The 24936-nt window shown below is 57.6% G+C and overlaps 1 protein-coding gene across 3 annotated transcripts; it reads left to right on the top strand.

Annotated features, from left to right (window-relative positions):
* Window positions 1–1075: 1075 nt before the first annotated feature.
* On the top strand, window positions 1076–24936 carry CCDC102A (coiled-coil domain containing 102A). 3 transcript variants are annotated; one of them, XR_006212016.1, is made up of 10 exons: window positions 1076–1160; window positions 9229–9967; window positions 12090–12316; window positions 15470–15578; window positions 18041–18157; window positions 18517–18726; window positions 19107–19277; window positions 20456–20559; window positions 22774–23719; window positions 24529–24936. XR_006212016.1 is itself a non-coding variant. In XM_042969952.1 (9 exons), the coding sequence occupies exons 2-9, from the start codon at window positions 9383–9385 to the stop codon at window positions 22901–22903; spliced, it is 1653 nt and encodes a 550-aa protein (XP_042825886.1). In that variant the 5' UTR covers window positions 1076–1160; window positions 9229–9382; the 3' UTR covers window positions 22904–23849. The 3 variants fall into 3 exon arrangements, 2 of the variants coding, with proteins under 2 accessions (XP_042825886.1, XP_042825887.1); XM_042969952.1 differs by lacking the exon at window positions 24529–24936 and having other exon boundaries at window positions 22774–23849; XM_042969953.1 differs by lacking the exons at window positions 1076–1160; window positions 24529–24936 and adding an exon at window positions 4102–4139 and having other exon boundaries at window positions 22774–23849.

The raw sequence follows: 24936 nt of genomic DNA, 5'->3' as shown, positions 1-24936 counted from the left end.
GCATGGTTGCAATCATAATCTAAATAGTGTTCGTTAGTTAAAGCTAGTCTTTCTTCAACATTTTTCGTTTCCTTTTCAAGGTAGAGTCCCAATGTGGTCTTGTTGCCTCCACTCTCTCCGGGAAGTTTTGGTGATCTTTTCATAAGGATTCATGGCAGGGGCTTTTCTGGCTGGCTCAGTCAGCGGACTATGCAACTCGATGTCAGGGTCATGAGTTCAAACCTCACAGGTGGCCTAGAGCCTACTTTAAAAAAAAAAAAAAAAAAAAAGAGGATTGACCACAGTCGCCCTCCAGATACAGGATATGATGAGAAGCCCTCCTGGCACCCATCCCCCATCTCGCGGGCAAACCACAACCACCTTACTCCCATGGGCGGAGGAAGTCCCACAGCCATTGGGCGCACAAAAGAGCGCCTTACCGTAATTGCCTGGGGACAAGTGCCTGCTCCTGTCCCAGGTTGGACGCACCCCAGCACCTCGGAGAAAATCTCCCCCTGCCCCCACCGCGGGCCAAGTGCCGCACCACGCTTCTCAACATGCGTGAGGTTACTCTGGTGAATCCCTTTGTGGTACAAAGGGGAAACTGAGGCCCTGTGAAGGGCAGAGACTTGCTGCTCCACGGCCACTCGGTGGCAGAGCTGGCACTAGGAAGAATGCAGGTAACAAAAGTGAACATTTGATAAGCGTGCCCCACGTGCTGTCCCGGCACAGGCGGTGCCTACTTCGGCTGCAGGGCGCCTAGTGCGTCGTTGGCGCTCTGGAAGCCTGAGGCGGGAAAGCCGAACCCCGCGGGGGCCCCCAGACCCTGCCTTTCGTACCCCCCACCCCCACCCTCGGCCCCAAGCGGAGGTGGGGCCTCCGTCCGGGTCCCGCTCCCTCTCTAGCAGAGCCCGCCGCCCCGGCCCGTGCCCCTCGCCTCCAAATCAGGCTGGTGCCCCCACCCCGGCAACTCGGTGGGCCCGGGTCACATTGGGGCTGCAGCTTGCCGGGGCCCCCCGCCCCCGCCCCGCCGTCTCCTCTCCCTCCCCTCCCTCCGGGAGGGAGGAGGAGACTCGGCGGCCCTCCCTCGGCCCTCCCGGCGGAGGCCGCGGCAAGCCCCGTGCCCGCTCCGCCCAGCCGCGGCGGGTCGGACGTCCGGAGCCCGCGGGTCCCCGGCTGAGGTGAGCGGGGGCGGCAGCGCTGGGGGCAGCTAGCCACTGCGTCTCGGGAACTCCCTCCAGGCCGCGAACCATCCGCGGGAGGGAAGGGGTTAAGTTGGGGGGCGTGCTGGAGGAGAGGGGCACAGCGTCCGCAGCAACCCCCAAACTCCGAGAACTTCCTAGCCCTCTCCCGGGGCTCCCCAACTTCCCGGGGCCCCAGGCCTCGGGTGTAGAGGGGTTGCCGGGAGTGGGGGGGAGGGCAGGGCCGCCTTCGGAATGCTGCGGGCCGGGACCGGACGGGAGGGGGGCGGCGGGCGGGGGCGGAATTTGGAACTCTCCCGGGGGACCCAACGTGGTCACCATGGCGAGTGCGGGATGGACGGGTTCAAGGGCCAATCGGAGCGCGGCGCCGCCGCCCCAAGCCCGCGGCGGCCGCCAATGGGGGCCGCGCGGCGGGGTGGGCGGGACCGCGCTGCCTGGGGCCGGGAGCCCCCTCTGCCCTCCGCCAGCCGCTAGAGGGAGCGGGGCGTCTTTGCCGGACCGGGGCTGCTGGGGAAGGGGCGAGGAAGTGAGGGTCGACGCTACTTCTGGCCGTGGGCGGGCAGAAAGCGCATTTCTGGAGGGAGATGGGGCAGTCAGAGCGATGGCTCAGTGCGAGGAGAATGGAGTGGTCCTCAGTTACCCCCCCCCCCCCGTTCTAATGGTGCCAATAGATGATAGCTGGCAAACCCACTCTCCGCCCTGGGCTCCTGTTTCTGTGTCTTAAGTGAGGGTTGTACAGACCTGTGTGGGGGTTGGGTTGGCTCGGGTCGGTTCAGGTGGCACAAGGTCTGCCCACTTTGTTGGACAGAGCTTTTAGGAATCTTGTTAGTGCCTCTCCCCATCGTACAGGCAAGGAAACCGGCCCAGACAAGACAGAGAGTTGCAGATATCACACAGCCTACCAGTGGCACAGCCCTGACTGGTGAGACGTCTGCTCTACAAAAGCGAATAGTTCAAGGAGTCGCCGAGAGGCTGGCCGGCCCCCGTGAAAGGCTCTAACTCTCTCCCATACCAGCTATGCTTGGCCACTTGGCCCGATGCCTGAGGACCCCCTCTTATAAGTGTTCCCAGGGGCATCATGCCCCTTAGGCAGACTTAGCCCAGGAGGGGAAGGATCCAATCCCAGCAGTCCAGCCCCACCCCCCCCACACCCCACCCCCACTTTGCTGCTGGTCCTCTGGGTGGACGTGGGCAAGTCGCTGCTCCTCTGGACCTAAGTTGGTCCATTGTAAAGAAAGGAGTTCTAATCAGTGATGTAGGACATCTTTGTGGCTCCTCGGTCTGAGATGGGGGTGCCTGGGATAGTCTGCTCCCCAGGGGCTCAGGTCTAGCTGGCAGGCCCTGCTTACCTCCCTCCCTCCCTCCAGTGGCTGGAGCCCAGGCAGCAGGTCCGAGGGACAGGTGCCCGCAGTTTGTGGGCTGACCAGTCTTGGACCCTGCACTTATCCAATCAGGCTGTCCTCTGCGGTTTCCTGCTGGGCTCTGCTCCCTGCCCACAGCCAGGCCTGTGGCCATGGGCAGCTCCAGAGCGCCACCTGAAAGGTTCTGGAAGGACACAGCGGGGTTCTTAGCTTGAGGGAAGAGCTGGGCCGCTGCGTAACCCCCAGTCCCCTCAGCTGGCCCCCATCCAGCCCTCAGCATTGCTCCCTTCTCTAGCTGGATAGTGAGAGTCATCTAAATGTGCTAAAGACAAAACACAAAGTTGTCCTCCTGTGGGCCACTTAAGCTTAAGTAAGAGGCCCAATCCCTAACCTGACCATGAAATGACCTCTGACTTTGACCTTGGCCACAGATAGGCTCACACACCTGCCTGTCTTGGAGTCTGGCTACAAAATGACTCTTTATCCTTAGGACAGTTCAACCCTCCCTCTTTATAAGGGGATCCCTAACTGTTGATCTTCTATCCATCAACCTAGAAAGTATTTATGTGTCATCTGCTGTATGCTGGGCCCTGTGCTGACAGCCGGAGAGATCAAGATTTCCTTATGACCATTGCCTAAGAACAGGGTGGTGTGCCAGTGCTTTGGAAACACTCGCGTGCTCTATATGAGATCAGAGAAGGCTTTCCAGAGGAGGGGAAACTAAAGGTGGGTCTTGAAGGATGTGTAGGAGTTCGCTGATGGAGAAAGAAGGAGGGAGAGACCTAGACAGTAACACAAGCAGCAGGAACCACTGGTCACTTTCTGTGGACAGAGTAGATGAGGGCCTCGCCTGAGGCAAGTATTGGATCAAAAGATTCCAGTTTCTGTCCTAGAGTGAGCCTACAGCTTCCTGCAGCAGTGAGGACGGCTGTGGGGCTGGGGTTCGGGAGCTCTGAGTCCCACTAAGGGGGACTGCCCAACTAATGGGATGCGAGGTCACAGTTAAGCCTTCTGCTCTCCACCCCGCCAGCCAACTTCAAGCAAATCCTGTATTCAAGGCCTGTCCTAGAAGCTGTGGGTGGCACAAGCATCCCGTCTGGGCCCGGGAAGCCTGTGCTGCAAGAAGAGAGGGCAGCTGGCCAAATGTGGCTGCGAGGGTTTGTAGGGCTGTGCTCTCTGGGGAGGAGGAGCTGGAGCTGAGGAGATCGAGGCATTTCCTGGAGGTGGCAGAACTGAGCTTGAGGGATGGGTGGGGGTTTCGGAGACTGAGGGGCAGCGTTCCGAGTGGGGGAACAGCCTGAGCAGAAACCCTGAGGATTAGAGCAGGAATAGACCCGTCTGGCTGGTGGGAGGCAGGAGAGGGGAGGGTGGGATGAGGAAGGCTCTCTGGGGCCTGTGGTGGCTGGTCCCTCCCCGACCTGCTCTTTGGGGGGTAGTGACACCCTAGGGGAAGCAGGAGGCCACACACACACACATACAAACCACACACCCTATGGGAAGAAGGCACTGAGCCTGGTGGAGAGGGGGCAGGAAGGGCAGGGCAGCGGCAGTCTGTCTCTGTAACTGTGACCTGAGCCTCTGTGTTACACGACTCTGGGTGAGTGTGGTGAGCGTCCGTTACTAGGGCTCTGTGTGTGTGTCCCTGGGGCTGTGTTGTGTGAGTGGGATGGGAGTGAGGGTGAGGGGAGGTGTTGCTAGGCAGGGTCTGGCTGCCGCGGACTCTACGTGGGGTGCAGGGTTCCTGGTGTGCCGGGGGGTGGGCTTCTCCAGAAAGCCAACCTTGGGACCCCCACCCCTTTCCACACGTATGCACACACGGCCCCCAGGGGACTCTGGGCTTGCAGGAGGGCTGTCCAGAGTCCCTCTTTCCCCGCTGCTCCCCTTCCTCCTCCCCCAGCCCCCAGGAGGGACTGAGCCAGGCTGCTGGGAAGGGCAACAGGAGCTCCGTCTGGAGCCCACCCCTGCCTTTAGTGTGGGCGCCTGGAAGCCATTAGGGGCCTGGGTGGCGCCTGCCCTGCCCCTGAGCGACAGGCTTGAGATTCCTGGAAAGAGCCCACCCCCGCCCCCGCCCCCTCACTGCTGAGCCCCATGCCAGGCCTGGAAGCTCCCGGAGGCCAAGAGAATATGGCCGTGGCCCCCTCCCTGCCACCCTCTCAGTTTAGGGCTGCCAGAAGGGCCCAGCAGCCGGAGCCTGGCGGACCTCCCCCCCCACATCCCAGAACCAGCACAGGGCTGGCACTGGGATTTCCTGCCTCCTCCCCTCCCCCTCAGGCCCTCACATTGTTTCTCTTTTCCAAGAGCTTCTTCTCGTGGAGCTGGGCCAGGGAAAGGCGGAGAGGAGGAGTGTGTGTTTGTGTGCGTGTGCATCTGTCTGTCTTAGGGGTGAGTATCGGCACGTGTCCGTGTGTATCCACCGGTGTTTTCACGTGCGTGTCTTCGGGTGCATCCGTGACTCTGTATCTACAGGGGAGTATCTCCGTGCATCCGTACCGTGGTGCGTGCATAGGGGTCCATCCCTGAGGATACGTGCCTTCCCGTGTCGCTCTGTGTCTGTGTTTAAGTGTGTGGGATTGCATGCGTGTCTGCAGACGTGTCCGGGTGTGCGAAGATGTCTGCGAATGCACGTGGTATCTAGGCCAGCCACCTCACTGCACACACAGAGAGCCTGTCGGAGGGCACGCAGCCTGCCAGGGAGGTGGTGGTGTGTGGGGAACTGCAAGCTAGGTCCGTATGGCTGTGTCTGGGTGTGTGACTTTGTGTAGCTGTTATTGGCATCGAGACGTACACGTGTGTCTATGTGAAATGAGGGGTGGTGACGAGGCATCACCATGTACTCAAATGTCCCCAACCTGGACTATAAAAATGCAGATCCCCAGCCCCACACCTACTGACCATGAGGCTCTGGCAGGGCGTGGGGGAGGTAAGGCCCAGGAACAGCATTTTAAGCCAGTATCTAGGGGAATCCGAAAAATCCCTTGATCAGGAAGCACTGGTCTCCCGCACTCCCACGCCACCCGCATGCTACAGGTGAAGAAATTGAGGCCCAAAAAGGGGCAGTGGCTTACACGAGGTTGGTGACAGAGCTGGGCCTTTAGAACCGATGCCTGGTGACGGTGGACAGACAATTAACAAACAGCCAACGGACGAGAGAAATACAGGAGGATCGCCGGGCAGCACTGACACACGAGCGGTCACGAACGTAAACTCCTCCACCTGAGGGTAAAACCCGCGGTGTCTGGCTGCACAGGTGGAGGCAAGGCAGGCAGAGCAGTGGAGGTGACCTAGGTTGGCACTGCCTGGGGAGAAAAGAACAGGAGAGGGGCTGGGGCGCTGAGGGAGTTTGCCAAGGCGAGAGCAGGGCCGCGGAACGTGAGCTGAGTGAGGGGAGCAGGGCTGGGGGGCGGGGGGGGGGGTGGGAGGCGGGTGGTGCGGACCGCGAACAAGTGGTGGGGTTGAAGGATTTTTGTGATTGGGACTCCCAGAGGGAGTGAGCTCGGACTTGACACTAGAGGGGGGTCACCGCTATTGCCAGCAACAAAGCGTGGCCAAAGGTTGGTGTTCTTTAAAAATGTTTGTTTATTTTAAGAGAGAGAGCGCCCGAGCAGGGGAGGGGCAGAGAGAGAGAGGGAGAGACTCCCCAGCAGGCTCTGTGCTTGGGTCGGGGCTTGACCTCGTGAACCTCGAGATCACAACCTGAGCTGACATCAAGAGTCAGATGCTCAACTGACTGAGCCACTCAGGTGCCCCCAGGTTTGCATTTTTAAAAACTCACTCTGGGGGCACCTGGGTGGCTCAGGCGGTTAAGTGTCCAACTTCAGCTTAGGTCATGATCTCACCGCCTGTGAGTTTAAGCCCTGTGTCAGGTTCTCTGCTGTCAGCGCAGAGCCTGCTTCGGATCCTCTGTCCCCTCCCCCTCCCCCAAAATAAATAAACTTTAAAAACAATTAAATTAAAACTCACTCTGGCTGCCACTGTTCAGAATGGATTTGAAGAGTGGCACGTGGGTGGCTCAGTCGGTTGAGTGTCCAACCGGCTCAGGTCATGATCTCACGGTCCGTGAGTTTGAGCCCCGTGTCGGGCTCTGTGCTGACAGCTTGGGGCCTGGAGCCTGCTTCCGATTCTGTGTCTCCCTCTCTCTCTGCTTCTCCCACTTCTCCCACCCTGCTTCTCCCACAGACTCACACTCTGTCTCTTTCTCAAAAATAAAGAAACATTTTTAAAAAAGAAAAAAAAAGAATGGATTTGAAGAAGGCAAAGGAACCACCTTTGGTTCCAGGGGGGAAAGCAGAGAGGCAGTGGCTGGGGTCACCCAGGGGGAAAATGATGGTGGTGGCCTTGACAGGTTAGTGACAGAGTAGGAAGAAGGTGGATAGATCCTTGTGACATGTGGCAGACAGACCAACAGGAGTTGGAGGTGACGGGATGAGGGGTGTGGGGACAAAGCAAGATTCCAGAATGTACTCCACAGCATGAAGGAGTGAGGAAGTGCTCTTCTCCCAGAGGGGGCATCCAGAAGGAAGAGCTGGTTGTGGAGGGAATGGAGAAGGTGAGTTCCAGTTCAGCCAGGCTGAGTCTGAGTTATCTGAGGAACATCCCGGTAGAGGCATGGGAGGTTCCGGTGGGGCACCTGGGCTAGAGAGAGAGATTCAGGGCTGGTGACGACATGGTGGGGTGGCTCAGGCCGGGTGGTGAGAGACAAGGAGCCCCAGGACTGGATGATGCCGCCACTCAACAGATGCACCCAGGTTGTCCCGGGAAGGCTGGCGGGAAGCAGTTGGAGGGTAGGAGGAAGACCTGGAGAGCACGGCGTCCTGGATGAGGGTGACGCAGGAAAGCAGGAGAGGCTGACGGTGCCCACGCTAGAGAGGGTGCAGCGGCGAGGGCTGAGACTTGCCCAGTAGGTAGGTAGGGCAGTGTGGCCGGAAACCAGCCTGGCGTGGCCTGATGAGAGAGGGCAAAGAGACTGAAAGGGTGGACGGGCCTTGACAGGGAAGAGAGAGAGGAGGGGAGAAGGGGGGAGGATCGTGCCAGGAGAGACTCCAGCAGGGGTGAGGCCCCCTAGAGAGGGCATCATTGGCAGAGATGGGAGAAACCGGAGAGGGGACCTTTGACCCAAAGAGGGACAGCCCTTCCATCCTCTTAGGGCCAGAGAGAAGGGGGCCACGGGACTTGGAACAGGACCTGGAGGGAGTGCCAATCTGATGGCTTCCCTTTTCACTGCAACTATGACATTAGATCACCTGCTGAGAGTGGGGGTTAGAGGTGGGAGGAGGATGAAGAGGGGACAGAGAGGGCTGGCCAGGCAGTGTTGGGAGCAGCTGGTGTTGAGACACTTTGTTGTGGGGCTGAGTCCCGCCAGAAGTGCACTGGAAAGGAAGGGATGGCTATCGGGGCAGGGCCCTGGGTGAGGATTTGTGGGACACGCTCTGCTGAATGGGGAAGGAAGAGCATGATGTCCCAAGAGAGGCTGCTGCTGGCGGTCAACACAAGGCCACAATGGAGGGAGAGGGGGACAGGCTGGGGACAGAGAGAGGGCATGCGTCTCACTTTTCTTTTAAGTTTATTTATTTTAAGAAAGAGGGGGTTGGGAGGGACAGAGAGAGATCGGGAGAGAGAGAATCTCAAGGTGACTCCACACTGTCAGTGTGGAGCCCAGCTACAGGACTGGAACCCACAAACCCTGAGAGCATGACCTGAGATAAAATTAAGAGTTAGATGCTTAACCGACCAAGCCACCCAGGGGTCCACATCTCGCTTCTTTTAAAGTGATGTGGCCCACAAATAGCAGAGTCCAGCAGTGGGACCGATCCCTCACCACGCCACACCCCCACACTGCATACGGGCTTTTTTCCATCATACCACCAGAACACGTGTTGCATTCACCAAACCCTCACCAGTGTTTGCATTTGGGCTCCCAGACACAGTATCTGCGATCAGACCGAGGCTTTAACCCACCTTGAGTTGAGCCTCCCTTTCCCCTCAGGTAAATGGCAGTCATTTCCCTGGAGTCTATTGAGAGGAATAAATGAGACCCTAGGCATGGTACCCGGCCTGTAGTCAGCCCTCCACAAATGTCACTGCCATTGTCATCATATGCTGGGACTAAAACAGTGGCCGAGAGCCAGCCCCTGCCCTCAGCAAACTCACAGGATGGGGAGCAGACAGGGATACAGATCAATGGTAGGTGAGGTTGGTTAGACTAATGATGGAGACACAGATGGGGCTGGCCACCTGGCCTGAGGCGGTCCGGGAGGACTTCTAGGAGGAGATGATATCTCAGATAAATCTTAAGGATGAGAGTTAGCCCAGCGCAGCAAGCGGCAGGGAGGGGACTCCTTCAGCAAGCATGCGTGCTGCATTTGGGGTGGAGATGGGGAAGTAGTACCAGCCATTCACCTTGTGAGACTGGACTTGAAGGTCAGGGACAGCAGATCAAGGTTTCAGATCAGCTGCCTCGGCTGCAGGGTGAGGGGACAGTAGGGTGGTGTCTGGAGGCCAGTGAGGAAGCGGTTACAGGCCCTTGCTCACCACTACAGCCTCACTGGGACTTTCCTGAAGCAGACCGTTTCCCCCCTCCTGCCTTTGCTCATGCGGTTCCCGCTACCGGTTTTGCCCTTCCCATGTCTGAGCTTATGGGTATGGACAGGTGGTGGCCACGACCAAATAACGGTTGTGTTCTCCCACAGGTCCAAGGAAGAAGCGTCCCCCACCCAGTGGCCAGGAGAGCGGTGGGGAGCAGTGGCCATCATGCACAGTCGTATCGCATCCGCCGGGCGTCCCCCGTGCCGCCCCTGAGTCCGGCCGGAGTTGGGACGCAGGGCCCGCCCGCGCGGCCGCACCATGAGCCACGGGCCCAGCCCCCGGCTGGCCGAGTCCCCGCAGCTGTCCAAAGGCAGCCTCCTGACCATCCTGGGCAGCCCCTCGCCGGAGCGCATGGGGCCGGCCGACTCGCTGCCGCCCACGCCGCCCAGCGGCACGCCCTCGCCGGGGCCGCCGCCCGCGCTGTCGCTGCCGCCCGCGCCCGCGCTGCTGGCCGACGGGGACTGGGAGAGCCGCGAGGAGCTGCGGCTGCGGGAGCTGGAGGAGGCGCGCGCGCGTGCGGCGCAGATGGAGAAGACGATGCGCTGGTGGTCCGACTGCACCGCCAACTGGCGCGAGAAGTGGAGCAAGGTGCGCGCCGAGCGCAACCGCGCGCGCGAGGAGGTGCGCCAGCTGCGCCAGCGCTTGGACGCGCTCACCAAGGAGCTGGCGGGCGCGCGGCGCGAGCGCCAGGAGGCGCAGGGCGAGTGCGAGGCTAGGGGCCGCGAGCTTGCGCGGCTGCGCGGCGCCCGGGGGAACGCCGACAGGACGCCGGACGGGCCGGAGCCCGAGCGGGAGCAGGAGCCGGTGCGCGACGTCGGGTCGGAAGTGCCCCAGGGCAGCCAGGTGCGCGGCGCGCGGGTGGGGCTGTGGGGCTGGGGACGAGGTGGGCTCCTGGGCAGGGCCTTGGCACCGGGGTCCGGAAGGGAGCGCTGCGGGACTCCGAAAGGGGGATAAGGAAGGGCTTGGTCCCCTGGGAGGTTTCACTCCCCTGGGTTGGCCTCTGCTCCCCAGGGCCTCAAGAGGCCATTCTTCGGGAGAGGCAGATCGCCAGGGTGGCGAGGCCTGAGACCTGGTGGTCCCTCCACTCCCACATCTGAGCAGTCAACAGAACCATGAAATCGTCCCTTTAGGGCAGGAGTATGATCCGAACAGTTGCCTGGTAGGCGTCCATTAGCATCGCAGCTGAATTCATTCATCCTTTCAGCTTGAATGGGGGGCGGGTAGGGGTGAACATCTATAACCCGCATCATCAAAGCTGAGGGGGTGGGAGATTGTCAGGGCAATAGGGGCACAGAGAAGGTCCCTGAACCAGGCTTTGGGAAGGGGGCTTCACAGCTTTCCTGGAAGAGGTCCCATTTCAGCTGAGACTAAACGGATGTGGAGGAATTAGCTGTGAAATGTGCAGGCAGGCATCCTAGGCATGCAAAAGCCCAGAGGCTGAGAATAACAGGTCCCGTCATTCAGTGGGCACCTACACAGAGCACTAAACTCTGCGTGTGCCGTATCTAGTTAATTCTCACAATCCCAAGAGGTGTTTGCTTTGTGGATGAGGACACTGAGGCATAGAGAGATTAAGTACCAATGTCTGCCAGCTGGTGACTGGGGCATTGGGTAGTTGAACCAGGTGAACTCCAGGACCCACTGTAATAATCAGTCTGGCTGGAGCATTAATGGTGGGTGTGGAGGGCAGCATCCCCTGACCCAGCAGTCCTTGTAGGAGCAGAGTCCAGACTCACATTCCTCCCAGCTCCATCCCCAGACAGGCCATCTCTTCCAGCTCAGATTCTTGGCTGCCCCTTTCCCTCCCCTTCCATCCCTGCAGGCTGGAGTGGGCACTGCTGCCTCCTGGTGGCTGAAACCCCCCCCCCTCCCTCCCCAGGCCTGCCTGGTGTTCAGAGGTGGCATTCATTGCTCTTCTTTGGGGCAGATAATGACAGCTCCTGTCAGCCAGCCTCAGGTGCTATTCCTGACCTGTCCTTGTTGTGGTTGCCAGTCACAGCCCCGGAGGTGGCAGTGCAGTGGCAGGAACCTTGGGATTACAGTCTGAGGTTTTTTCCTCCAGCCTAGCCAAGGGGCTGCTGGTGGTGATCAGGGTCTGGGTCTGAGACTCAGAAAAAGCCCTTCCCTCCCTGTTTCCCTGTTTGTGAAACAGGACTTTGGACCAGGTGGCGTCCAAGGCCTCCACCCAGACAGTCTGAGATACATTAGGAGTAGAGCCTCTCTCCCCAGGTAGTTCCCAGGGCCACTGTCCCAGTCCAGATAGGGAAACGGAGGGCCAGACCTGGAAGGAGTGGCCTAGACTCATCTAGGAAGGTCACAAGGGAAGCCAGGCTGGAAAAGAGTCCATGGATGTCTCAGGTTCGTGGTCAGAGACAGGCTGTGGGTGTAGCAGGGGCAGGCTGAAGGGGCCAAGGGGTAGGGGGAGGCTGGAGGAGAGGAAGAGGGCTTGGCACTGAGTTAATAATCCCTCAGTGCTTCCTGTCTGGGAGCTGGTTCTGCTCACAGGGACTGCCTCTTTTACCATGTCACATATCTCCTGGTGCCTTAGTGTTGGCACGTGAAGAATGGGATCTTCGAGCCGGAATTCCCTTTGAGAGAAGCTAGCTCTTATCCATTATAAGTGTCCCTGCTTCTGCTTCCATTCACACCAGTGTCCCACCATATGCTTGCATACTTCCAATGACAGGGAGCTCACCATCTCCTGCAAAATCTTCTCGGATACAGAGAACTTTGGTGGCTGACTCAATGCACAGTTCCAGGAAGTGAAGGGGGAGGCCCAGAAGAGGGGGTGTCTCTCCTTCTCCAGGGATGGAGAGGCAGGCTACGGGATGGAGAGGCAGGCTGTGTGATTCGCCCAAGGTTACCTACAAGCTGATCCCAGACCCTGGGCCTGGGAAAGGCCAGGAGGTTGGCCAAGAGCGGGGCTCAGCTGCCACTGGTCCATCCTCCGCCTTGGTCCCCACAGGAATTGGAGCTAGTGGAGAGCCTGCTGAAGAGCAGACCAGAGGAGCCCGAGGGCTGCTGGGAGGCCCGCAGCGTGGGGGCCGGGGGCCCACGGGGCAGCTCAGGCCGCCAGGAGCGCAGCCGGCTGCCCTGGGAAGACACAGCCACCATCGAAGAGGGTGCATCCAAGTTGACCGCCCTGCGGCTGCGGCTAGATGAATCCCAGAAGGTGCTACTCAAGGAGCGAGAGTGAGTCCTGGGAGGGAAGCAGGGCCCCAGGGGGTGGACCCGGCCACACCAGGGCACCCTCAGAATCACAGAATGAAAGTCAGTGTTGTGGAACGTGAGGCTCGCTGCAGGTGAATGGCACTACTTAGGGCCGAGTCTTGGAACTTTAGAGCGGCGTGCTCTACCGGAGGACCCAGTGCAAGGTTTGGTTTATTGACTTATTTTAATAATTCATTAGTTAAATAATATGTATCGTGCATTTACTCTGGCAAACCCGTGCTCGGCAGTCAGGATACCGCTCTAAATACGACCGAACCTCCCCACCCCTGGCCTCACGGAGCTTTTCTCCTGGCAGGGAGAGGGTGCCATGGACAGTCAGGGAGGTTGAGGGGTTGCCGATGGGAATTCAGGTTTGGACTGGTTGAGTCTGAGATGACAGGGAGACAGCTGGGGACATGAGGAGTCTGGAGTTCGTGAGGTGGATCTGGGCTGGAGGTAAGAACTCAAGAGTCAGCAGTGAATAGGCGATACTGGTAAAGCCACGAGCCAGGTGAAGGGAGGTCAGAGACGGAGCCCTGGAGCCAACCTAGTTTAGAGAGCAGAGGAAGAGCTAAGCAGGAGACGAGACAGGAGAAGGGAGTCCCGGAAGGGACAGGGAAGCCAGGAGCACCTGTTTCACAGAGGACAGGGAACAGTTGAATTGATCAAGTAAGGAGAGGACTAAGTTCTGACCCATGGATTTAGAACAGGGAGGTTCCCGGTGACCTTGATCAGGGCACAGGCCTGATTGCAAAGAATATTTTGTAACACCCCCTTTTCTGTCCAGAAATTAAATGCATAGATAGTGTGAAGACAGAGGTCAGTGTGGTGCTTCTATAATCACGGAACCCCAGTGGTGGCCCACAAACTCCCAGAAGCGAGGACACAGATTCCCTCTCGTGGGCTTCAGACAGAATGAGTCCTACTGACACCTTGACCTTGGACTTCTAGCCTCCAGAACCGTGAGACCGTAAATTTCTGTTTAAGCAAAACAGACGAAACTCAACCTGTTTCATTAACTGAAATTTAAAGTACACATGAGGGGAGCCTATCATAAAATATATGTATCGTGACATGGAAATGCTCAGGCCCAGCTCCCCTAGAAGAAATAGTGAAATGCAGTCGACCCTTGAACAATGTGGGGGTTAGGGGCACTGACCACCCCCCCGTGCAGTTGAAAATCTGACTCCCCAGAATTGGACTCCCCAAAAACTTAACTAATAGCCTACTGTTGACCAGAAGCCTTACTGGTAATGTGAATAGTTGATTAACACATATTTTGTATGTTATTCATATCATATGCTGTATTCTTATAATAAAGTAAGCTAGAGAAAAGAAAACATTAAGAATAGGAAAGGAGGGGCGCTTGGGTGGCGCAGTCGGTTAAGCGTCCGACTTCAGCCAGGTCACGATCTCGCGGTCCGTGAGTTCGAGCCCCGCGTCAGGCTCTGGGCTGATGGCTCGGAGCCTGGAGCCTGTTTCCGATTCTGTGTCTCCCTCTCTCTCTGCCCCTCCCCCGTTCATGCTCTGTCTCTCTCTGTCCCAAAAATAAATAAAAAAAAAAAAAAAAAAAAAAAAAAAGAATAGGAAAGGAAGGGGCGCCTGGCTGGCTCAGTTGGTTAAGACTCTGACTCTTGATTTCGGCTCAGGCCATGATTTCATGGTTCATGAGTTCGAGCCCCACGTCAGCCTCTGGGGTGCCAGTGCAGGGCCTGCTTGGGATTCTCTCTCTCCCTCTGTCTCTGCCCCTCCCCTGCTTGGGCACATGCGCTCGCTCTCTCTCTCTCTCTCTCTCTCTCTCTCTCTCTCTCTCAAAATAAACAAACATTTTAAAAAAAAAAAAAAGGAAAGGAAAATATACTTACAGTACTGTACCGTATTTATTGAAAAGTGTGCATGTAAGTCGATCCATGCGGTTGAAATCTATGGTGTTCAGGGTCAAATGTAGTCAGCATCTGGTAACTTTATAAAGAATGATAGCGATGATAACCATACCAGCAAATACTCCGAGCCAGCCACTGTCCTGCAGCCTTACGTGTGTTCAGTCAGGTAAAGTCACCTCCCAGGGTGGCTACAAAAACGGCAGGTGCAGGTGTGTGGGGTTAATAACTCAAATACACAAGTGCTGTCTCTTTGGTGACCAGATTTCCTGAGAGATGAACAGCCTTTGGCAGAGTTCTGAACAAAGCAGAGCGCGACATTCCCTCAATTTACACAGCGATTCTGTTCCTGGGGAACACCACGTTATACCGAAGATACTTTCTGTTTATATGGGAATCAGCCTGAGGTTCAAGGCTCAGATCCTTTTCACACCCAGGGATGTCCAACAGGACATGCACGCGTTACAGGGATGCGGGACAGCTCCTGGGTGCACAAGATGTCCTGGGCGTTGACTGCAGGACGTAGGCACGCCTTGTCCCTGCCCACTAAATGACCCGATCACGCGTGATTATCAGACATACCTCCTAGAAGGTGGCATTGTCTCTTCTGAGAAGCCCATGTTAGACGTAGGACACGTCAGGCTTCCTGAGAGTGGTGGGGGGAGGGGGACAGTCGTGAGGCACAGCATGCTGAAGAGTGATGATAAGCACAGCTCTTCGTTGAGCACCTACTGTGTGCCAGGGCCAGGCCTTGTGCTCTTTACTCCCAGCATCTCATGCATGCGCAGAGCAGAGTGCAGAGTGGGGATCGCAGGAGACCCACCCAGGGATGATGACAGGAAGTGCCCCCTCCATCTAAGACCCACTGGACAGTATTTTCCAGCTTTTCCAACTCCCGAACCCTGTGTGCAAACCAAGCCTTACAGGGAACCCCAGTACGTAAAACAGGAACAGACGTCATATTTGGCAGTTGAGCCTGAGACTCTTGCCCAGGATGGCCACTGCCCTGGAGTCTCGGTCACCTCCCCACGTCGTAAGCCGGGCAATCGCGGTTGTGTGTGGGGTTGGGGGTACCCCTCCAAAAGGAGTGCAGAAGCAGGGTGCCTGCCACAGTGTGGGGTGCCAGGGCCTTGAATGCCAAGGCAAGGACTTTGGACACGGACTACTCCTCCGGTGCAGACCACCGGTGAGGGCTTTCAGCAGAGGGCCTCAGTGAGCTCACCCCCATGTCTGCCTCTCCTCCTCCTCTCTCCAGGGATAAACTGGCACTGAGCAGGAACATTGAGAAGCTGGAAGGGGAGCTCAGCCAGTGGAAGATCAAGTATGAGGAGCTGAACAAGACCAAGCAGGAGATGCTCAAGCAAGTAAGTCCTGGAGCTGACGGTCTTCCTTTGAGATGCAGCACTGCGCTGCTGAATTTCAGCAGTGGGAGCAGGAGACAGGGCGTTCAGGCATTTCCTCGCCAAGCACTGGCTGTGTGCCGTACGCCGTTCTGGGTGCCGGGGCAGGCGATGTCCCTGCCTTCAGAAGCTCACCTTGTGGAGGCCACGGGGTGGGGCCCGGGGGATACCGACAGTAACCGGGCAGGTACGTTCATAAGCTCTGAAGCACTCAGAATGAGAGAGATGGGGTGGTGGGTCACGAGTGTCCTCTCTAGAGGCGCCTGGGTGGCCCAGTCGGTTAAGCGTCCAACTCCGGCTCAGGTTATGATCTCACAGCTTATGAGTTCAAGCCCCGCATCGGGCTCTGTGTTGACAGTGCAGAGCTTGGAGACTGCCTCAGATTCTGTCTCCTTCTCTCTCTCTGCCCCTCCCCTGCTCGCACTCTGTCTCTCTCTCTCTCTCAAAAATAAACATTTAAAGAAAAAAAGAAAAAAAAAAAAAAAAAGAATGGCCTCTCTTGGAGTACCTGGGTGGTTCAGTCAGTCAACTCTTGATTTCGGCTCAGGTCATGATCTCACAGTTTGTGAGGTCAAGCCCCGGGTCGGACTCCGTGCTGTCAGCATAGAGCCTGCTTGAGATTCTCTATGTCTCTCTTTTTGCCCCTCCTTGCTCTCTCTCTCTCAAAATAAAGAAATAAAGTATAAAAAAAAAAATAAAGTTCACAAAATCTTAAAAGAAAGAAAGGAAGGAAGAAAAGGAAGGAAGGCAGGCAGGCAGGCAGGCCTGCCTCTCTAGGAAGGTGATGTTTGAGGCAAGACCTAAAGGAATTAGAAGCCATCCTTGAGACAATATGGGAGCAGAGTTCCTGGCAGAAGGCACAGCAAATGCAAAGGTCCTGCGGCCAGAATAAGCCTAGTGTGTGCAAGAAACAGGCCAGTGTGGCTGGAGGGTAGTGAGAGAGGAGGTTACAGGGGAGCCAGACCTCACTGGGCTTTGTAGACTGTGCTGAAGGGGAAGAGTCTGGATGTAGCATTCATTGGGCACCTAGTGTGTGCTCTCACTGATGCCTCGGGGCGGTCGAGGAGGCTGGACCCTGATGTCCCCATTTTGTAAATGACAAAACTGAGACTCCAGCTGTCAGGGGATTCCACCACGGTAGCAGGGGGATTCGGGGTAGGCAGAAATCCCCCTGGGGGGCCGCTACTGCCTCCTGTGCAGGCCCTCATAGCCACCAGGGGGCGCAGCCACCCAGAGAAAGCCTGTGGATCAGCTGCATTTCCAGAAGGTACAAAGATCCAGACCTCAGAGCCTGAAACTGCCGTGGAGGCGACTAAGGCTGGTCCCATGGTAGACTCTTGGGAAATATCCTAAAACCCTCACTCTCCTGAAGCAGCATCTTTGGGGGATGGGCCCAGGAATCTGCCTTTTTAATCTTTTCAAATTATGAAGTGGAATCATTTGCAGAAAAGTGAATAAAACATGAATGTGCAGTTTAGCAGATAATTATAAAGATTCTCTTTTGTAACTGGCTTCCTGCCCTCACTGTTATGTATTTGAGGTTCATCCGTGTCGTTGCACAGAGTGGTAGTTTGTTGGTTTTCCTGCTGTGCAACAGGGAATGTGCAACTCTGCCAGAATCACCCCAGGCGATCCTGACATGGCCAGCCCCGCACCCATACGCAGACCCTGTTCGGGTCTATTGTGTGCATTCAGCCAGCACAGGGCTACCCAGGGCCGAGACCATCGGGGATACAAAGGTGGGCAGACAGGCAAGCTCTCTGTCCTCCCGAGCTCACATTCCAGTGGGGAGTGGGACAGAGAGTAAAGGAGGCACCCCTTGTAGTTAGGGAGGAGGAGAGGGGCCTCCTTGAGGAGGGGGCATTTGGGCCAAACCCTGAGAATGAGTACAGTCAGTCCTGTAAAATAGCTTGGAAAGAGTGCACCAGGTAGAGAGAGCCGCATGTGCGAAGGCCCAGCGGTAGACAGGAGCTTGGTGTGTTTGAGGACTAGAACCTAGATTACAGTGAACTAAGGGGAGAGAGGTGGCAGATGAGGCTGAGGAGAGATGGACGAGGGTCCAACCACGCAGGGCTTCATGAGACCATAGAAAGGAGGCGGGTCCTTATCCTAAGCAACCCAAAGATGGAGGTATGATTGGATTTGTCTTTTTAAAGAGCTCCTTCTAGGCTACTCTTGTGGAAAGTGGGGTGACAGGGGCCACGAGTAGACACTGGGAGGCTAGCGGGTAATGAGGTCGGAAGCGTGAGATGCCAGAAATGGCACAAGTGGTGGGATTCAGGCTCTGTTCTGGATACTCTGTGGCCCACGTGGGCCCCGCCTCAGACTCTTTGCAGAGCATTCCTGCACCAGAGCCCATCCCCCAGAGCTGGTTCCAGATGCACCCAGGTGGTTCTCACATAACCAGGCTGTGCTGTATCCTGCAGCTCAGCATCCTGAAGGAGGCCCACCAGGACGAGCTGGGTCGCATGTCCGAAGACCTGGAGGACGAGCTGGGTGCGCGGTCCAGCATGGACAGGAAGATGGCCGAGCTGAGGGGTGAGGTGAGGCCGCGGCTGGGAGCCGGGAGAGTTTGGGACCGGGGGGAGCCAGGGGCATCGTCTCCATCAGCCGACCGCTCAGAAGAGGGCAAGAAGCAGGCCTGTGCGCTGAGGTGGGGACCAGCCACACCCCGGGCTCCAGCCTGCAGGGGGTGACGGGCCTCTCTCCCACACAGAGACCAGAAGCTCCCTCACATCCTGCACACCGTGAAATCAGCCCAGGTTAATTATAGCTGCTGCAGCCGGATCTGCTTCCTGGAGCCAAAATTGGCTACAGGAGGAGATGGGGAGGGGGAGCATCCAGCCCAGACCCTGCTGTCCCTTGTCCCCCGGAACCCTGACCCCGTCCTGCCCTGTTGTAGATGGAGCGGCTGCAGGCGGAGAACGCAGCCGAGTGGGGTCGCCGTGAGAGGCTGGAGACCGAGAAGCTGGGCCTGGAACGGGAAAACAAGAAGCTGCGGGCGCAGGTCGGGGACCTGGAGGAGGCGCTGGCCCGGCGGCGGAGGCAGACAGCCAGCGCGCTGGACTGTGACCTGCGGGCCAGCCAGGCTGCGCTTTTCGAGAAGAACAAGGTGGGGTAGCGGGTGGTACGGCCGGGGCCGGGGCACCCCTGGGGCCCCGTGCAGCCAGGGCAGAGCGCCTGCTGGGTGTCCAGCTCCAGCCCACTGGGGGCCGGGGACCCCTGAAGTAACGACTAAGGACGGGGGTGGCAGTCGCCCTAGAAGCTGCTCCTCCTGGGTGCCCACCGGGGGCGAGGCTTACCGAGCACTTTACTGGGAGCCCGGCCCCGCGCCAGTGCTCTTTGTTCGTTGTGTCGCTTAAGCCTCTTAATCCTCCAGATGTCCATCGGGCACCCGCTGGGTGCAGCCTTGTTGTGGGCACTGGAGGCACGGCGGCGAACAGGCAGGTGCCCTCTGACGCCGAGTCCTCCCCCGTCTCCCCTGCCCCGCAGGAGCTGGCAGACCTGAAGCACGTGCACGGCAAGCTGAAGAAACAGTTCCAGGAGAAGGTGGCAGAGCTGGCACACGCCAACCGGCGGGTGGAACAGCACGAGGCAGAGGTGAAGAAGCTGCGGCTGCGGGTGGAGGAGCTCAAGAAGGAGCTGGCCCAGGCCGAGGACGAGGTGAGCACCCGCGGGGGCCCGGAGGGCGGCCTCAGACCTCAGCCGGGGTGGGAGTGGGGCGGCAGGGCCCTCCTGTGTCGCTCTGCGCCGGGCCCCCGGTGCCCGGCATGAGCCTGACTCTCGGGAGGTGCCCAGGGTAGAGCGGGATGTGGGCGTCCAACGGATGGTAAATAGATGCGTATGTAGCAGCGTGGGAAGAAAAACGGGCGAAGAGATGAGTAGTCGAATAGATTAATGGATGGATGAGTGCGTGGATGTGTAGGAGGCACAGGTACCACATAGATGTGTAGATGGAAAGACGAGAGAGTAACTCCGTGGATGGATGAACAGATGTATGAGAGAACAGATGGACAGGTGGATGGGGAAGGGAGGGGGAGGAGGGAAGAGGGAGGGATGGAGAGGATGTAACGATAGGTGTATGAAAGGTGAGTGGATGGGTGGGTAGATGGGTAGGTGATTGGATAGACGGATGGGTGGATGGGTAGGTGATTGGATAGACGGATGGGTGGATGGGTAGGTGATTGGATAGACGGATGGGTGGATGGGTAGGTGATTGGATAGACGGATGGGTGGATGGGTAGGTGAGTGGATAGACGGATGGGTGGATGGGTAGGTGAGTGGATAGATGGATGGGTGGATGGGTAGGTGAGTGGATGGGCGGACAAATGACAGATGAGTGTACAGATATGTGGAAAGACAAATGACAGTGCAAAGATGGCCAGATAACTGGATCAGTGGGTAGAAGGATGAATGGACAGAGAGAAAGGACAGAAGGATGGAAAGATGGGATAATAGGTATGTCTGGGAGAGTGGAAATGGATAGACGGGGCAGATGGGTGGCCGGGTAGAATAAGCAGTGGTGAGTGGGCAGGTAGGTAGGTGTCTCCATGGACAGATGCTATTCCACGGCTGAATGGTCAGATAAACAGACCCACAGGGAGAGACGGGCAGGTGGGTTGATCGCTGCATCAGTAGCTTGGGGTGTTGCAAGACGTGTAGACTTGGAAGGCAGGGGCGCAGCAGATACGGAGAGGAGCAAAGGGATGCTTCCTGGGCGGAGGTGGGCCTTGGTTTTGGCCTCAATGGGCAGACAGGGCTTGCTCTTGGGGAAGGCAGAGGAATGGCAGGAGTGGCTGGCCCAAGGTGACCCTCACGCTCTTTCCCTGCTCGCCCACCAGCTGGACGAGGCCCACAACCAGGCACGGAAGCTGCAGCGGTCGCTGGACGAGCAGACGGAGCAGAGCGAGAACCTACAAGTGCAGCTGGAACATCTGCAGTCCAGGTGAGCCCGGCGTGCGGCAGGAGGGCCAGCGGGGAGAGGATTCCCGGCCGGGGCACAGAAACCGGGCAGAGAGACTTCCTCCCGGTCAGGGTTGGAGCCCCAAACTCCTGCTAGAGGGGAAGGCGGTGAAGGAAGAGATCCAAGACCCCTGGGGCCAGAATCCTGTCCCCTCCAGGCAGGAAGGGCCAGGGCCAGGAAACCAGGGAAGGGGAGTGCAGGAAGTGAGACCAGCTGGGAGCCCTGGAATCATCTCCTGTGACCTGCTGGCAGGCAGGTGGGCGGGTGGGGAGAGGGAAGGAAGGGCGGCCAAAGAGGTCGGGTCCTAGGTGGGGCAGCGGACAGGGCCAAAGGGTCTGGAGAGTCATGGCCAGGAAGAACAAGCAGCCCCCAAGGTCCCCGGGCTGGGGTGACCACAGGCCAGCTGGGAGCTGAGGAATCGGAAGGCAGGGAAGCATGGAGGAGCCCCGGCCCTGATGGTAGACCCAACCCATCAGCTCTGGATGGGACGCGACCGCGTTAGTGAAGGATGACCTCAGGGTCTCTGGGGCACCCAGCTAGCACTCTTCATCCCTTCCCTGACCACCCCATCCCAGGACTCTGTGTACTCTCCCCGGGGCCACAAGGTAACAGAAGCCGAGCCTAAGCCGCTGCCTACTTCATAGGTGCCCCGCCAGCCAAGGGCATCATGACCACTATACTGACCAACTTCCTGTGCCAGGCCCTAGCCAGGCCCTTAGTGGCATCCTATTATTTCACAGAACAGAGAGATACGGGCTCTGCAGCCAGGCTGCCCGGGTGGTGGGAATCTGCATTTAGTAGCTATGTCGGTGGTCAACGTGGTCTTGCTTGGGTCACTTGCTTAAACTCTCTGTGTCAGTTTCCTCCTCTGTAAAATGGGGATGATACAGTTCTTACCTCGCGGTTATTGTGAGTTAAATGAGCTTATAAAAGTACCTGGCACATAGTAAGTGCTGCTACTGCTGTTATTGCCTCTGCCCCCGGGGAGCCCCTGGGGGCTGTTGGGGGGGTACTTATATTTGGGACCCATGTTGTGCCGCAAGAATCATGCTCCTATGAGAGAAGGGAAGTAGAAGATATTTTGTTCTAGGGAGCTGGCGGACGAGGAAACTCAGGCCTAAGAAGGTAGATGTCTTCACGGCCACACAGTGGACCAGTGTTCTGGCCAAACTGCCCCCTGGCCATCTGTGCCCTGATTTACTGAGCACGTGCCATGTGCTGCCGTGTGTGGGGTTTTCGTGGCTGGGAATTCAGGCTATGAAGCCAGACCTGAAGCCATGTGACGTGGCCAACCTGGCCTCAGTTTCCCCGTCTGCCTGGGACGAGACCCATAAAGTGTTGTGCAGGGGCCCAGGCATGAGTCCAAGTCAGACTCGGTGTCTGACCGGCACTGGCCACTCTACCCCTACAGCACACACCCCTCAGAGGCCGCCTAGCCCCGGGCTTTCCCGCAGTGTTGGCCACATTCTTTGGGAGCCATAAACTCCCCAAATGGACAGGCAGGCTCTACCCAGCCTCTCAAGTGCTTCCAACGGGGAGGGCAGGGCTGCCCAGGACCGCTGCCTCGTTTTATTTTCCAACTTTTTGTGCTTTAATGTTCTGGGGACAGCTCACTAAATCACGGCCCAGTAATGGAGGCCCCCGCCGGGGCCCCTCCCTGCCGTGTTAATAATTCATGCCTTCCAGTAAGATGCAGCCAAGGCGGCCACTTGCTGGGGGATGGGCATTTCCTCCACCAGCCCTTGTAAATTTTGGCTTTAGGAATTTGAATGTGGGGAAGAGCGAGGGCGGAGCACTTTCTCACTGTCCCTGGGGGGGTAGGGGACTCAGACCCCCAGCCCCAAACTCTCTGCCTGTGATCTTGGAGCCTGACATGGGTTCAAATCCCAGCAGTATGACCCTAAGCGGCTACTTTATCTCTCCAGCCCCAGCCCACCGTGGAGCCCAGCCTCACTCACTACTGTCCAGGGGGACTAGGCAGATTACGTGGCTGCTCTGTGCCTCAGTTTCCTTGTCTGCCAAACGGGGGTGAAGTAGCATCTCCCTCACCTCCGTGGTTTCTGGGAGGATGATGGGTGATGAGGTGATGGATGAAAAAGGCCCAACCTGGGGCCTGCCAGCAGGGAAGTGCTAGGGAAGGCTTGGCTGCTTGCAGCTGACAGACTCCCCTGACTGTCCTGTCACCCGGCCCCACAGGCTCCGAAGGCAGCAGCAGAACGCCCCCCTCTTCGGGAAGATCCGAAGCGCTCGCTTCGGCACTGAGGAAGCCGGGGACGGAGCCAGCGACCTGGATGAGGATGAGGACCTGCAGATCCAGGTGGCCTAGAGCTCCCAGGGCCGGACAGGACTGGCCCGTGGCCACAGGCCCCTGGGTGCCTAGGCGGACCGGCCACTCGGACTGGTGCAGCCACCCGTGTTCCCCGCCACGGCTGACTTCCTCCTCTCCCAGGGTGGGGGTCGACCGTCCCACCCTAGCAACGCCTCTTGGAAGGGAAGCCATCGCCTGTGTTTTATACATGTATATTTTATGTATGTGCGCGGGGTCCTTGGACCCATCTGATGTTATAAAAACAGGACTGCTCCCAGGCCCGGTCTCCACACCCCCCATCCACCCAGGACCTTCATGCAGGGGCGAGGGGGATGGCGAGGGGGGCTGTTGGGGCCTCGACCCAGGCTGCCTCTCTGAAGCTTGGGGGTCAGGTGGAGCTGTTTATAGTACAATGTGATAAACTCAGCCTTTTGTAATAAACCGAGTTTGGGTTCTCAGGGCAGAGTCCTGAGAGTGTGGCAGATGTGGGCAGCTGGTGTAGGGGACAGCACCTAGCCCAAGCTCAGGAATGTCAAGTTACGTAATGAATGACTGAATATGCAAAAGAATGAATGAATGAACATCTGAGCTGCTAAATGGTCGGGAATCCGGCTCCCATGAGGGGAAGGAAGAGGTACAGTGTGTGTCTAATCTGAGAAGAAGAGACTTCCATTCTGCTCCGGATGGATTCAGATCCGTGCCTCTGCCCCTTCCTGGCTGTGCAACCATGGGGAAGTACCTGACCTCTCTGAGCCTCAGTTTCTCCATCAGTAAATTAGACATCTCATACAGCTATCGTGAGAATAAGATGAGTTCATCTGGAGCTCAGTAAAGGTTAGTTCTTATTGAAATACGTGAAAGTGTGTGCCAGAGAGGGGGGATTTGCCCGCTGGGTTCTGCCGCATGGGATGAAGGTCAGGTGACCAGAGGTAGGTGTAAACACAATAAATAATAAATCCTTGTATCTTTATCCCAGCCCTGCTCTAGGTAATGAAATTGCAGGTAGTTTCCATGTTATTTTTGATACTTAATGTCTAAACTCTCTATAACCAGCAGATTTATGTTAAATCTGGTAGAAACTTATTCAAAACACAATAGCATACATTTTTGAATCTGCAAGTCTAGGTGGCATTGAGACACCTGCCCTTAGATGAATTCTCAGCAGCAGGCCTGCTTTCTGCAGAAAGAGGCTCTGTCAACATTGTGTTTTAGCAGGCAGAAGGGGTGAGTTCCCTGTGCTCAGGGGGTATGCAAGGAGCAGTTGTGGCTCTGAGCAGGGGCCTGGCACCAAAGAGGAGTTCACTTCAATTGGGAAAGAGACTCTGTGGCTGTGGTGGAGAGCTGCACCCCGTGCTTTCTCTCTTGTGGCCCAGTCTGAGGGGGCCCCCAAGGCCCCAGTGCTGGTGATCAGTGACCTAGCAGTGCTGGTGAGGTGGGATTTGCTATCATGGCGGAGAGGCCTCAGGTTCCCTCCTGGGCTCCAAGGGCAAAGGAAGGAGTGGGTGAGACCCAGCCATGGGGAGCCCCCCTCCCTCCATCATGGGTCTTTCCCCACAGGCCAGAGCCAGCAGAAAAAGCGCTGTGGGGAGAAGGGAAGAAGACCCATTTCCTGTTGGGGCCTTTCTGTTTTCTCTTCCAAACAGGAAGTCAGTCCCAGAAGGGGCTGAAATGCTGCCTGCCCTTTGACACCCAGGAGCCAGGCCCTCACTGACAGCAGCCCTGAGAGCCGCCTCCCCAGGCCCCAGGCAGACCTGCTGGTAAGGCGGGCTTCCCCAGACTCCCTGGCACCCCTGAAAAAAGAGTGTTGAGCAGGGACCCCATTCCAGCCCATCTGCGGGCGGGGCCGCTCTGGAGAACGGCAGTGAGGAGAGGGTCTGGCCTCCCCCATCAGCCTCCAAGGGAAGACCAAAGTCTCGGGAGGGGCAGACGCGGAACTAGAAGATTCTCCAGGCCTGGAATGTGCTGCCTTCCTGCTCGCAGCCTGTTCGTCCTGCGTTCGCGGTGGTGACGGCAGCAGCTTTGGCTCACGTGATACTTTGAAAACTATATTA

This window comes from Panthera tigris, chromosome E2 (genome assembly GCF_018350195.1).
Source record: "Panthera tigris isolate Pti1 chromosome E2, P.tigris_Pti1_mat1.1, whole genome shotgun sequence".
Classification (NCBI taxonomy): Eukaryota; Metazoa; Chordata; class Mammalia; order Carnivora; family Felidae; genus Panthera; species Panthera tigris.
The sequence above is the reverse complement of the archived record's forward strand: the minus strand, read 5'-3'. Positions and strand labels throughout refer to the sequence as shown.

Bases quoted from the DNA above. Each gene is read 5' to 3' on its own strand.
- CCDC102A (XM_042969952.1), top strand. From the start codon at position 9,383: ATGAGCCACGGGCCCAGCCCCCGGCTGGCCGAGTCCCCGCAGCTGTCC. The intron at 12,317-15,469 runs GTGAGTCCTGGG...TCCTCTCTCCAG, and splicing joins GTGCTACTCAAGGAGCGAGA to GGATAAACTGGCACTGAGCA. The intron at 19,278-20,455 runs GTGAGCACCCGC...CTCGCCCACCAG, and splicing joins TGGCCCAGGCCGAGGACGAG to CTGGACGAGGCCCACAACCA.